Source organism: Panthera uncia, chromosome D4 (genome assembly GCF_023721935.1).
Source record: "Panthera uncia isolate 11264 chromosome D4, Puncia_PCG_1.0, whole genome shotgun sequence".
Classification (NCBI taxonomy): domain Eukaryota; kingdom Metazoa; phylum Chordata; class Mammalia; order Carnivora; family Felidae; genus Panthera; species Panthera uncia.
The window spans coordinates 17334730-17349770 of NC_064807.1; the positions used below are offsets into that span (position 1 = coordinate 17334730).

General features: G+C 42.3%; 1 protein-coding gene across 2 annotated transcripts in view; it reads left to right on the plus strand.

The window, feature by feature from the left end:
• The window catches only part of PCSK5 (proprotein convertase subtilisin/kexin type 5), a 445686-nt gene that overhangs the window by 231038 nt on the left and 199607 nt on the right, over positions 1-15041 (plus strand). For both annotated transcript variants that reach the window (XM_049633868.1, XM_049633861.1), the window contains exon 10: positions 1953-2056. In XM_049633868.1, the coding sequence (XP_049489825.1) occupies positions 1953-2056 (104 nt within the window). The remainder of the gene's footprint in view (positions 1-1952; positions 2057-15041) is intronic.

The window sequence follows — 15041 nt, forward strand, 5'->3', positions numbered from 1 at the left end:
AAGGAGATTAACATTGTATCAGGCAGATCAGGAAAAACATCTTATGTCGACCTTCGAGTTCAGAAGTAGAATTATCCCTTGACTCTTTTCCTAGTTTTCTTGACCATGGCACAATGAGTTTACTGAATTCTTATGGCGGATTCGGTATCAGTCAGCAAAGGGCCAGATCGTGCTATTTGTTTTAGAAGTGAAACTTCCCTGCCTCCTGGACCCCCCTCAAACCAACTCCCTCCCTTCCTCCAGAGTTTCATGCATTATCAGGTTCTAAAATTGGTCCATAGCAAGTGTTGGGTAAAACAAAAGAGAACTAAGTCGTTTTTCAGTGTTATTATATTTTTCAAATTCATGAGGTTAAGTTTTCGTTTCATTAGTAATTAGTTATTTTGTTAACGCAACCTTGCAAAATCGTCTACATCCAATCCTGCCCCCTCTGAAAACTTTGGAAATGGCAGTACTATGTGTTTTAGGTTTCATCTGAAGGCATAGCAAAAAGGTGGTCAGAACTCTATAGCACCTTTTTCTCCCCATCTCCTTCATGTTCAAGCCACCAAATGAGAGCCGTGGCTCAACACGTAGCAGAATGTATTGTCTGCCACCTCCTGATGGCTTATTTTGCACCAAAATAAGTACTTGGCATCACTTTGATTCCGTCAGTATAAGGAAGTGGAATAGATCTTAGCGTCCACATGCTAAATGTGGACACTGAAACCTCAAGAAGTTAATTTCACAGAAGTGGAAAATGAAAGAGCCAGGATCTGATCCCTGGGCCCCCTTTGTTAGGAGGCCACTCTCAAAAACGTGTATGTGGCAAGGGTGATGGGAACACGTAGTAGGAAGTGAAGCCGCGTGCAGCTCCATCGTTGAATTAGCTGGAATTAAGACACCAGTTTTTCCTCTGCCTGGGAGAGGCCAGCGTCCGTGGGCTGCATACGAGGGGCCAAAGGGACCGCAACTTGCTCCTGTCACACCTCAGATCGTTGTCCCCCTCCCCTCCATGTTCTGGCCCATCCTTGGCAAGTATCCTTCTAAAATGAAGGTGGCAGGTGAAAAATAAGTACCCAAGCTGCCTGATAACGGCCACGTTTCCCAATTAAGTAAAAGCTTGTCACACCTGACAGTCAAGACGGAAATAATAAGCATCTTGATCAGAATTTCATGCGTGCATGGAGTCAGACGCTTTCCAGTAGATAGATGCTCTTTGCGCACATGTACTGGGATTGGTTTTCTGTAGGTTTATGAGTAGCGTCGAGGTTCTCCAATGAAAGGAACTTCTCTACTCAGTGACTCTGTGCCTTCAGTGCTAACAGTCGCAAGAAATAGGTATCCAGCGATTTAATATAATAATCACTTATGGCAAGTTAAGGATACTCCCATACCTATGTCTTGGGGCCCAGCTTTGGGCTCCGCGCTAAATTCTCTTTCTTTGAAAACACGGACGACAGGGACTCGGTTCATTTGAGGCTTTCTCCTTATCCTGTACGTACACGCAAAATGCTAACCCTTGCTAGTTCTTTGTTAAATTACGCAAGCGATTGTCTGGCTGTATAGCTGGACAAGGAATGTTCCAGGAGACTTCAGTTTTGGCTTTAGCTTACGGTAATTTTCAGGTTCCGACGCAAGCTTTTACGTCAAGGATGGCCGGGCCCGAACCGGGAGCCATTTTGTTGAGGGAAACTGGAAATCCTCACCCTTTTAAACACCGAGTTACAACTGACCGATACCACAGTATTTCCTAGATTTAAGGTTACGTTCTCTGCCTCCCTCAGACTAACGTCACCTCTCCACGTTGAGACCCAGAGCCGCATTTGTTCACCCCGACCCCGAATCAACTGACCCTTTGTTTTTAGTACTTCGCCATTCTGCTTTTGCTTTTTTAATTTGCTTGTGACTCTCTGCTTCCCCCATCTTTTTTTTTTTTTTGGTACAATGATTCTTACCTTGTCTTTCCCCAGTCCGTTTCTGACCTGGAGAGACGTGCAGCATGTTATTGTCAGGACTTCCCGTGCAGGACATTTGAACGCTAATGACTGGAAAACCAATGCTGCGGGTTTTAAGGGTGAGAACTTCTTTCATATTCTGTCACAGGCAAAACATTTTTATTTCCGCCCCTCCCTCCCCCCGTTTTAAATGGAGAGCAGGAAATAGAATCCCTGAAAAGAAACTTGAAATTGTGTGCCGACACACAAGGAGCTTGCCCTTTTAGTAAAGAAAAGGCAGGTTCTTTTTTTTTTTTTTTTTTTTTTTTTTCAACGCAAACAACACATAGAAGGCAGATTTCCTTGGCTTCCCACATCATAGGTCAGTCTCTTAAAAGACAACCATCCAAGTATAGTCGACCTATGGGGCTTTTAATTCGTTTATTATCACTGTCATTGGTTATCTGAGTGGTGTTTGTACCAATGTATTTAAAAATTCCTCATCTTCTGTAGGGATTGCTTCCACTTAAAGACTCACTGGTTTATTTTCACTATTAGTTGGTAGGCCATGCTTTCTCTACATTTTGTTTTTGTTTCTTTTTAAGCTTCCACAACAGCTAACTCTAAGACATCACTTTATATAAATGAAAAGTTCTTAGGAAGCTTTATAACACACAGTCTGTATACATTTATGTACAATATGTAATAAGTGCTATTTTTCTCATGGCTGAGGACTATAGTTCCCTCAAACTCTCTTACTAATGGTAGCCATTTTGCTCGTCGTCATCCATAACGTATGTTATAATAAAAAGAAAATCATTACATAAAGCAGATGTCCTAAAGCTTCATTCACATGACCTCAATTTCAACCCATTAAGTTAAGTTACAACAAAGACTACTCTTGGTTATATCTGCAGACTTAAATTTACTCCCAAATAGTCTTGGTATCATTATATATCCCTATGGGTGAAAAAGAGTATCCCATACCATAGGGAATATCTAGTTCAAAATTGAGATTCTGGTCCTCGGCTCATCGGTAACATGTTGAATAATCCTGGGCGAGTCGTTTACTTTTTTGGGCCCTAACTTCGCCAACTTAAACATTTTAGAAGCTGAATAATATTATCTACCTATGATTTCTTAAATATGGTTTTAATTTGTCTTTAGTGAAATTATACCCAATGTATGCATATATCCATGCTGGAAATGTAAAATGTAATTTAAAAAAAACTACTTGCAAATGGCTTATTATAGTCTCATGCTTAGCCCAAACCTGTAAATGTATCAGATAACCTGTGCCATATACAATATGTCTTTGGTTAACATCTTCACCGAAGACTTCACTCCATTTTTAGAAAAAGAAAAATATCCCTCTGCTTTTCAGTATTATCAAGGACCTCTCCATACTCATAACCTATATGGTGCAGCCGTGTTCAATGAACTTGTAATCTAAAGAGCTGTAAATACGTGCTGGGATGACATTGTCTGAAGCCCAGATCAAGACACTCGATCCCCAAACAGCCATTGTGATGTGCAGCATTAAAAATATTTGAAACGTCAGCTGTCTGTCATAGAAAATCCAGGACGTACTTTGCCATAGGGGTACGTTTCATTTTGATTAGCCTCCACACCCTGCCAGCTCTTCCTATATAAATCCACGAGGCTGGGAGGTGGGTTTGGGGAGGGGGAAGAAGGGTCCAAAATACAACCTTGGCGGGGTCAGTGCTGCGATGAACTTTTTGGTAGAGGGTTCACAGACCAAGTGCATTGACCTCCATGAAGCTGAGGAATCAACTTTAACCCAAATAAAAGCCTTAGTTTTACTTATCCCTTTTTGGCAAGTTAAAAAGAGCGAATGGTTCTAATAAAAAATGCAACTCTTTTGAAAACCTCTGTTGGTTTTGGAGAGGGGGAAACAGAGGATTTCGAATAACTCCCCAGATCCAAACCTGAGTCCGAAGGGGGCCGTACGGTGCTCTGGCAAGGAGGAAAGAGCATTTTACTATTGCACGTGGCAATATTTAGTATCATATTCCACTCTTCTCTTAGACTGCTGCCAAGAGTAACAATTAAAGTTCGCCTTTTCGTAGATGAATTGCCCTGAACGGTCCGGACTCCCGGTGGAATTGTTTTGTAATTTTGTTGATGGCAAGCCCCATATTTCATCTAAACATGATCGTAATAAGAATAATTTTTTAAAGACTGATATTCTTCCCGACTCTAAGCATTACCATCCCCTCCCTAGTGTCCCACAAATAAAAGTGATTAAGGCAGAGGCTAGCAGGAGACGAAACGTGCTTTGGGGAGGGAGAGGATGGAGGTCACCGGGCCTGGACAAAGATGGGTGACTTTTTATGAAATGAGAACTGAGCAAACAAAGAAACAGCTAATGCTTGGAAGAACTTCATGCAAAGGGAGCTCAGCGAGAGCTCGTATTTTAAATTAGGTCAGCCAGCGTTTGCAGGCCTAGTTTCGCGGGAACGCAGGGCCGCACGCTTCTCCTTAGACAGGAGAAGGCGGAAGTCACCTGCAAACGGGAGCATGTGGCCGCGGCTGCTCTCTCTCTCTCTCTCCTGTGCAACTTAGTCCTAATGCTGAGCGAGGGGTGTGCCTGAAACAAATCCGAAAACATCTGTGCTCCCCTGGGCTGGCCTTTGTGCCCTGAGGTTGAGCGACGTAACCTGTTGGAAGCAATTTAATGTGTTGGGAAAAAAAAAACCACGAGAAAGAAAGACACCTGAGGCTAACTTGACATATTGCCTAGTAGGTGCTCGTCTGCCCTGATGATGTCAATATCAACCTCAGCGTTTCCTTCTCCTCGGGGCAAGCACAAGCAGCTGAGAGTAGCAACCAGTGAGGTATTGGGGTCTTGTCATCTGTGGACTTGATAGTCATCACTGATCGCTTCAGAGAGGCCAACACCCTCCAAACAAGCTGTCACCAGACACTGCCAAGTCCTTACATTTCTTCAGACATACCCGTATGTAGTACGTCGCAGGCCGAGAGTAGAACAAGGTGATCTCGGAGCTAGGCGGCTGCGGGCCTCGCCGCGAGGCAGGCCCAATCCATTCTGATCCACATGTGTTAGGGACCTGGCAGATGCAAGACAGTCCCTCCGGCAGCAGCTGCCGGCTTCCCGTTGCCTGGCACGGCGAGGCTCTCATTCAGGCAAGGAGGTCGGCCTGGAGAAGCCGAGAACGTGGCTCTCTGCTGACTCGTGTGTGTTCCTCTGAGAGTGGGATCACCCTGGGGTTGCATGCGGATGAGCTGGGTGCACAGAAATTTCCTTTCTTCTTTTTCTGTGTTCTCGTTAGAACAGCACGCTATAAACAATCGGGTAGTAAGAGTAAACTCACAGCGAAGGGAGCCCCAAAGCCAGAAGCTGTTCATCGATATTTTTAGGCTAATGGTAGCGTAATTTTTAACAATTTTAATCGAACTAAGACTACCCTGTCCTGTTCCTTCTTAAGTAAGAATAACGATCGTTTATAGTGTAGTCAAGAGTCTTTTGCAGAAGATCCGTTCTTCGAAATAAACGTAGACCCATGAGTACCTACCTATGGCAACTGACTAACCGTTATTTGGATTGTTCATTGTGTGAATAATTTTGGCTAAATGTCATACACCTTTTGACTCTAAACTTCCTCCAGAGATAGTTTCTTTAAAAACAAGTGGAAGAAATACCATGCACTTACCAAAAACTCTCCTGGAGGTGGTTCATGAGAATAGGAAAAGTATTTGTAGGAGACCAGATGTGATATTTGCCACTAGAGAACTGAACTCCAAATTCCTGTGTTTCGCTACCGCTCAGCATTTGTAATGCTAGGAGATGACTTTGGCATTAAATCATTTATTTGGGGTTTTTTCCAGTGTTATTTCCTTCTCCTTTGATGCCTTCCTTATGAAAAGTCTTCTCTATTTTTTTTTTTTCTTTTCGGTGCTTTTTCATACCCCCTTCATTGAAGCGCCTTAAAATGCACAAATCAGCTATCGAAGCAAGGGCTTTTTGCCATTTGGGTGGTTTTCTTCACAGAGCTTAATTTATGCAAATCTCTTTGTTTATTTATTTACAAAAACTTCCCGAGCACCTTCCCCGTGCCAGCCCGACATGTGTTGATGTGCACCCAGAAAGGGGAAGTGAGAGGAAATGTCAGGGGCCCCCTGGCATTGCCTAATCTGATCTGGCCACGGTACGATTTACATACACACGTAGACATTTACACTACACTTGTCTTCCCTTCTGTCAAGCCCACATGATCTGCCAGGTCATGTTTATAAAAAAGTGTCCCTGCAAACTTCCCCGGTCATCTCAAATGCAGCCTAACCTGAGCGGGAAAAGGCATCTGATGTAGAGACGATGTCGGCTGGTATGTCACGGATAGTTCGAACAGTTCTGTTTGCGCCTAGATGGTATGCGGACCAAACCAGCCATGCAGAGAACTTTAATTGTGCATTCTTCTGGAATCCGCGGCTCTTACCGTTTTAGGAAGCTTAGCTCTTTGTGACGATCCCCTCCGTTCTACTGCTTTAACCTGAGGAACTCGCAAATCCACGGTCACTTGGGCTGTGTCCGCTGATCCCCACCCCCGACCCCAAGGAGTTCTTACCTCTCTGGTTCACGGTTGCAGTTACAAGTGTAATTGAATGCATGCCACCTCAATGCTTCAGGTTTGTTTTTTTTTTTTTCTTCGAAGTGTCTGTATTTGGATTATATGACTGTATACAGTTAAACGCTCTTAAATCTAGGAACAGGAATAGACGTCAGATAATAAATTAGGACCTTCTGTCATCTTTACTAGGCGAACGAATGAAAAAAAATGTCATTGAAAATCAAAAATGACAACTAAGTGAGCGAGGTTACCACGCCTTCCATTTCACTGCCCTCCCAGACTATGTAAGTCTCTCTTTTTTTACCAGCATGTTGCTGAAACCTTCCCATCCCCACTGACTCTTTCTTTGACCACAACTAAACTACTAGATTTTTTTTTTTTTTAATTTCTAACTGATTTCCCACCATGGGAAAACAATTGACAGTCTAACATGACTTCTTAGCCTCCAAGGCCCTAACTTTTAATAACCTTTATTACCTTTAATTGCCATCATTTTGTTTCCACTGGTAGGGCTGGTAATTTTAAGATGTTCCAATATATTTTTAATACCTACCTGTCTTGCTTTCAGTTTGTAACACTTATTAAAAAGAATTAGAAGTGCTGAAATCATGAAGCATGCCATGTGTTGAATTGAAAGTAAAGGTTTTGAAATGTGTTCTTTTTTTTTCGTGTGTGAAGTGATATCTGATGTATTACGGTCTGAAAGGGTAAAGCCGTATTTTATTTTATTATTTCACTGCACAAATAATAGTTCCTCTTTGCCACCTAGCATGCTGATGTGATGTTGGTAGCTAGGATTAAAGCTACATAACGCACATTAATTGGTCATTGGCCCGTTTTTGACGAAAGGTCAGTGATATGTTATTCCTGTGGTCAGCGTCAGAGGTGGTTTTGGAATCAGATGCTCGATTCCAGCCCCCATCCTCGCTGTAGAAAGAAGTTTTTTATAATCCAAAGAAAGAGGGAAGTATATACATTTGATTCTACCTAATAAAATGCACTCATTGGAAATACCCCCTGAGTTTCTTTCAAGATTCCATGTGTTGTATACTATTGTACTCTCTGAAGGCAATTTCGTTTAATATGTGTTAACTTAAAACCTTTCATTTTTCTGTGTACTGATCATTGAATACAGGAACTTATCTTCTTGCTCATTTACAAAAAAAAAAAAAGGAATCACACAAAATTTAGGGATTTTATTTTTATCCCTTTGTCTGGTGGGTGATTTGCCTAAATATCTAGCTGAGACCAATAATATGGAACCCCTGACAGCAAAGTGCTTGATCACTGCTTAATCTAGAGTCTCATGTCCAAAATGTCCACTTGCCCATCAGAGCATTCCACGCATGCCTCACTAAATAAGTGAGATTTAAAAATCCCTTCTGTTGACGGGAAACGTTGTTTTCTCCGTGCTGATCTTTGACGGGATGATAGCATTAGGTTTTGTTAGACTTCGGGGGTGTTTTGTTTTGTTGCGTTTTACTTTTTCATCCCCAAGTACATAAGCTTTAAATGCATGTGGTTTCACACTTAAAATCCGTCTTCAAAACAGAATTAAAATGATGGTTGCCCTAAGTGACTATTATCTCTGTACCAGATATAATTAGTTAATGACGGGAATTACGTGCGGAGGAGTTTTGTGGCTTTGCCACCATCTTAGGAACCTTTAAATCCTGGTAGACAGTCGGTTACTGATATTTTGTGTGGCCCTGGAGGAAGCCAATTAAAGCTTTTGTATCTCGGTTTTTTAGAATGTGGGTAACTTATACCAAACATAATGAGAAGGCTGAGTCCCCATAGGAACTAGCGATAGACATCTGAACTGATTATAGCTATCAATGTCCTGTTGACTCTTGGGTCATTAATACAGTAGGAAAGCTGTGAGCATAAAATATTTTTTTTTTTGGCAATATGCAAAAGCTTGTACACTTAAGAGAGGATCGATGTCTCTTTTTGTGTAATTGCCTGATGAAAACTGATTTCACTGATTCTAATCAGGCTGTAGTTGCCAAGGTATCTTCCGGACTCTTCCTTCAGCATATGGGTTTGGCTATTAATGGTAGCAAACCTTGATAGTTTGTGGTTACAGTTGATATTTTAGGCAAAGATAAACATCATCAACCCCTAAACCCGGTGATTGCAAAGGATGATCAACCAGGGCCACTGCTAATTTCAGGCCAAAAGTGTGTTATGACTCTAAAATAATGAAATGGATTTCTATGTAGCGCCAATAATTGGGTTCTGAATCCAGTTGCAAAATAAGATAACCAAAAAGGATTTAAGCCAAGACCATCTTCTCAGAATAGACTCACACCTACAGACACATTCTTTTACAGAAGCTTTTAAAATTCGACATTTTCTTTTGGGAGGTTTTGTGTTTATTTAAAAAAACAACGACAACAACAACAACTCACTCAACAGAGTGGTTGAGAGCCTGGGTGCCAAAGTCAAACAGCTTGGCATTGATTCCTAGCTCGATAAACAAACAAACGATATCTGGTAATATAAGACACGTTCTTTGTTTGTTTGTTTGTTTGTTTGTTTGTTTTGAAAGAGACAGAGACAGTGTGAGCAGGAGAGGGGCAGAGAGAGAGGAAGAGAGGGAATCCCAAGCAGGCACAGAGCCCGATGTGGGACATGAACTCACAAAACTGAGATCATGACCTGAGCCAAAACCGAGAGTGGGACGCTTAACCGACTGAGCCACCCAGATGCCCCAATACATACACATCCTTAATCAACATTATTGGAGTAAGTTTACATATGATAAAAAAGCACCATTTTAATTGTACGAATGTAGGTACCCAGGTAACCGTCACCACAAGCGAGGATAGAACATTTCTGTCACCCCAAAATAGACTTTCATGTTCCTTTCTCTTCCCTTACCCCCTATGCAACTGATCTACTTCCTTTCACTATAGATTATATTGTCTCTTACAGACTTTTATATAAGTAGACTCATTGAAAAGTGGCTTCTTCCTCTCCAAATAGTATTTCTAAATTTCCTCTAAATCATTAGGTATATGAGGGGTCCGTCCCTTTTTATTGCTAAGTGATACTCCAGCATAGGGATATACCACAGTTGATTTACTCCGTCACTTTTTCTTGGACGATTTTGTTGTTTCCAGTCCAGGGTTGTGAGTTAAGCTGGTATGAGTACTCATGGACGAGTCTTGGTGCGGGCAAACACAACTTTTTGGAACATTAGACAGTCAGAAAAAGCCTAATTGAAACAGAGACCCTGAGGAGTGGGTGGGCCACCCAGATGGCTAACCAGATGTGTCGAGCATCAGACACGGCCTGCTGCTTACACAGAGATTTGGTCAAGGAAGAGCGAGGGGCCGTGATGGCTGGCGTGTGTAGCAAAGGGGAAGGGGAAGGAACACCGTCATATACAGAGTCTGGCACGGCTCTTCATTCATAACATGCTACTCACCTTTAGTATTGAATTCACAAACAGTTAATATTCTGTTAAGATTTTGTACAATGAAAACTGAGCATGTATACGTACGGATGTGCATAGAGCCGTGGCCGTTGAAATTCAGTGTATAAAAAGGGCAGGTGTGGTGTGATCAGAAAAGTAATTTAAAAGAAACAGACACGGGGGTGCCTGGGTAACTCAGTCGGTTAAGCACCCAACTCTTGATTTCAGCTCAGGTCATGATCTCATGGCTTATGAGATCAAGCCCTGCGTCGGGCCCTGTGCTCACAGCTCAGAGCCTGCTTGCGATTCTCTCTCTCCTATCTCTCTGTCCCTCCCACCCCACCCCACCCCCACTCTCTCTCTCTTTCAAAATACATAAACACTGGGGGGAAAAAAGGATTTAAGAGAAATTGGCAGAAAAGCTACTTGAATCCCACAGCTAGGGGTTCTCATTTCATTTGAAAACATTTTAGAACCTCTGCAGTGATTTGAGAAATTAGTCGATAATAATAATGACTTTCTAGCGAGTCAATTCGAGTTGCTTATGTGATGTCAGAAAGAATTTTATTTCTTAAGCTGATGGTGTAAACCCACTGGCCCTATGATGTGTCCTACAAAATGACATGTATGTAAGAAACTGGCCGAAATGGATGTGAATTCCCTTGTGGTGATCATTTTATATTATCTTAGTATGCAATTACATATTCCTGACCTTAAGGGCTGTGACATTCAGGGAAATTTTTGATCATCTCTTGGCTTCCTTCTAAATGAGGAGAGTTCTAGAGTTGAGATATATAATCATCTTTGCTAAATTCTTCTTCTTCTTCTTCTTTTTTTTTTTTTTTAAGAAGGGCAAGAAATGCTTTTTGAAATCACTCTTTAATAAACCCAGGGCAAAAGGTGTGAGGACAAGATTGCTCCTTGAAAAATGTCAGGCCAGAAATTGTGCTTCGAGAAGGCTTCACAAATTCTCTTTGACCAAAGTCTTTTTGCCGGTCATTATCATTCACCATGACCTTCAGAAAGCCACTCAGCTTCCAATATTTGAATTATTTTTCATATGCAGTTGTAGTCTTTGTATTTCCCACGTGGCTTTGTAGAAATTTAAAGAAAGCAAGCGACCGTAATTCTGGGCTAGCCTCTTGAGTTGCTCTAAGACAAGTGCAGATTGTGTGACAGAAGCATTTATAGTTTATAAATGACTTTTTCTCTTTCTTAAGGTTTACATCAATATTTTTTTCTTCTTGTCCATGAAGCAAACTCAGAACTGTCTATAATTCTAGGAAACTGCATTCTTATTTGAACCCACCAGAGGCTACTGCTGTATGCTTTCTTAACGGACTGTGCAAGATGGTTTTGTCTGGAAATCATTTGCTGCTTTTCATGTTTTATCCTCAGAAGTGTCCTCAGAGCCAGGACAGAAGATATGTGTTCAGCTTTGTTCTAGGATTCGATGTTATACATCTTAGAACCCTAAAACCCCTGCTGAATCCCAGCCATGACTGACGAAGGAATGAGAGACAATAGCTAAAAACGCAAGAACTAGCCATGATTGTATGTTAGGGCTGCCGTAGTTGGTTGTGCAGGTTATTAACTGCACTAGGGAGCTAAACTGAGGGTTTGGGTGGAGCCCGAAACCCAGCCTGTGATCCACTTACTAAGCCATGCGCCCCAGAGGGGGTTGAGGTCCACCTAGAGAAAGAGGGACCTTTCTCTAATTCATGGAGATCCCACATGCCAGCCCAGTTGCACTGAACTCTGTTGTCATTTCTCTCTGCTCTGTCAAAGGCATGACATCTTGTAAAAAATACCTATCCTGGGATGGTTTCGTTCACTTTAACCTTCACCTGTTGCTTCAACCTTGACATTCCCAAAACCTTCATTAGCAAACGAGGTCAGCATTACTGGGGTCAAATAGAGTTCTCCAGTGTCTGTGAGGATTTCATCGCTGTCTTTCGTGCCAGCTCTCTGGACCAAGTTTGAAGTAATATCCTAGAATGTTAAGTGAGTGTGGGTGCTCATGAGTACAAATCGATTATTCTTTTCATAGCCTTTTTACGTTCTCTCATTTTTTTGTGACCCGAAATGATTGATGCTTCATGAATTCAAATGTATGATCATACATCTGGGGCCTGTAGAAGATTGAGATTTGGGGTAAAGAGTCCTTGTAAGTATTGGCCTATGCGGGATGCCTGAGCACAGACATAAAGCAGTGGTGAAAGGCTTTACTGGAAGCTTCTGTGGTGCTCATCAAGCTGTCCTGAGAAGGTACTCGCAACAGACCAGCGTTTCTACTGTCTGTGGAACAGAGCCTTAAATATGAAAGGAAGGGGCGCCTGGGTGGCCCTGTCGGTTATGCTTCTGATTTCAATTCAGGTCATGGTCTCACGGTGCGCGGGTTCGAGCCCCGCATGGGACTCAGGGCTGACAGCTCAGAGCCCGGAGCCTGCTTCGGATCCTACGTCGCCCTCTCTCTCTGCTTCTCCCCTGCGTATGCTCTCTTTCTCTGTCCCTCTCTCTCAAAAATAAGTAAACATTAAAAAAAAAAATTGAAATACGAAAGCAAACACGTGGTTTTGGTGTACTGGAGAAACCCTGATTGGAATTTGGATGTGCCTACCTGTTTGGACTCAGACATCGGTATGCCTGAGTGAGGTCACCCGTTCCGTGCCCTCGGTCGGGCACATAGGCCTCAACCTTATGTGCCACGCTGAGACACTGGTAAGGGGGTGCTGCTTCAGCTGTGAAAACCGGTTCAGGATCAATAAGAGATCCCAAATGGGGCAGCCTGGGTGACTCAGTCGGTTGAATGTCTGACTCTTGGTTTTGGCTCAGGTCATGATCTCATGGCTCGTAGGATCGAGCCCCACGTCAACTGTCAGCTGTCAGCACAGAGCCCGCTTGGAATTCTCTCTCTCTCCTTCTCTCTTTCTGCCCCTCCCGTGCTTGTTTGCGTGCTCTGTCTCTCTCTCTCTCTCAAAATAAGTAAATAAACATTAAAAAGAGGGGGGAGGGGTCCCAAATGAACAAGAAGAACAAAAGGGCCTTCTGATGACTCTTTGTAAAGTACAGTTTTAGTAAAGATGGCTTAGCTCGTCCTTTTATTCCCTCCAGAGAGATCTTTCTTTATATTGGTGCCAGTGCCTACGACATAAACCAGACCCAAAGACTCAAAAGGAACGCCTGAAAATTAATCCCGCCCCAGTTCTACGCTTAACTTCCTAAGACCGCTGCATCCAGCAAGGTACATTACAAGCCAGGCGACCGCTTTGCAGAATCCATCTGGATACATCCTCTCTGAAATAAATAGATCCAGACTTTTTTTTTTTTTTTTCCCCTTAAAATCTCCATTCAGGCTTTTGACACATGTTCACATCTTGCTAGCCTCAGGCATTTCAAAGCAATTAAGCTTCTATCACACATCCCAATAATGGCTGCAACAGGCTTCATTTTATGGTGTTGCACCAGAAGCCGCAATACGCCCTGAAGTTTCCAGAGTCATCTCTGAAAGGGCCAGAAGACAAGGGCGTTGTGATCGCTGCTGGATGTTAACAAACAGGAAGTTGTTCTTTGCCGCTCAATACCATTCTTCCACCTATATGTGCCTGCTTAGCTCTAATTAAAAAAAAAAAAAAAATGGACTGGGCTTGAATATAAAATAAAGGATCTTTTCCATATTAATAATGTCTCCACCTTCAGAGAAAATCCCTGATGGAAATGACTGAAGAAGGTCAATCTCAGCAAGAACAGGGGGAAGGGTTATGGTCCAGATGCTAGCTTTCCGTCCATGCCCCGCATACGTCTTTTTCTCCACACGATATTTTAATGAGCTTTGAAGAAGAGAGCCGTTTTTATGCAGCTAATTTGCAAAAGGCAAAGGGCAGAAAAATGGTCCAGGGTCCATTTAGGGTATATAGATGAATTTTTGAAATATTTCCACCCCCTTTTGCCACCTTGTTATTCTGAGGATGATGACTGATGTGAGGAAGTAGTTGAAATAAAGACTGTGTGTGTTGTAGGTGACAGTAATCAATGGATACGTACATGATGCAGAGGGATTCTGAACAGTTAGGATTGAGTCCCCGTGACTTTGGACAAGTTCTTTTCATGTGTACGTGCCTTATTTTTGTCAGCTGTAAAATACGAATATTACTCTTGTGCCAATAGGACTGTTGTAAAGATTTCATTAGCTAATACAGAGTAACGTGTGTATGTAAAATACTATTTTTGCCTCCCATATAAAATTTCTTCTGGGCATCTTATTTTGGGAAGCATGCCCTGCCACATTTAATGCACTTCAACCATAGAGTCGGTAAGATTAGATAAAACAGATAGATTCAAATGCATTAAACAGATCCTACAATGCATTTCCTATTTTTCAGCATTGTAATTGAGTTTGATTTTGTGTCTCAACTCAGTCAAACCCTGATTTTGTCCTAACAGTGATTAGACTTCAACTCCCTGAGTAATGTGTATCCAAAGAAGAAAATCTCTGGACCAACCTGGTGCTTGATCAGTGAGGGGTATCTATAGGTTAATTAGGAGAATTTCTCCTCCTGAAATATGTTTTTAATGTTTATTTATTTGTGTTGAGAGAGAGAGGGAGAGCATGATCAACAGTGCAGAGCCCGATGCGGGGCTCAGACTCACGAACTGTGAGATCATGACCTCAACTGTTTCATCAAGAGCCAGACGCTTAACCAACGGAGCCACCCAAGCAGCCCTTCCTGAAATATCTTTAAAAGGAAAGCAAAACTGTGGGTGCTACTCCATATGAAAATAGTTAGCATCTTAGCGTAATGTGTGGTATAGCCACCTTTCATTTCTTATGTCATTGGCATGAGGGAAGGGACTTAGGAATCCTGCCTCCAGAGACTCAGGCCCCAGGTTGGCAATAGTAGCCTAATTAGCCAGGCTTTATCAATTGGGGTTCCAGGAGAGATGCAGCCCTATTTCCCTCAGGAAGTGGCTCTCAAGGTGGGATCCCTGGACCGACCATATCAGCATTTGTTAGGAAGGAAATGCTGGGCCTTAATTTCTTAGGTGTTTTGTTTTGTTTTGTTTTGTTTTGTTTTGTTTTGTTTTGTTTTG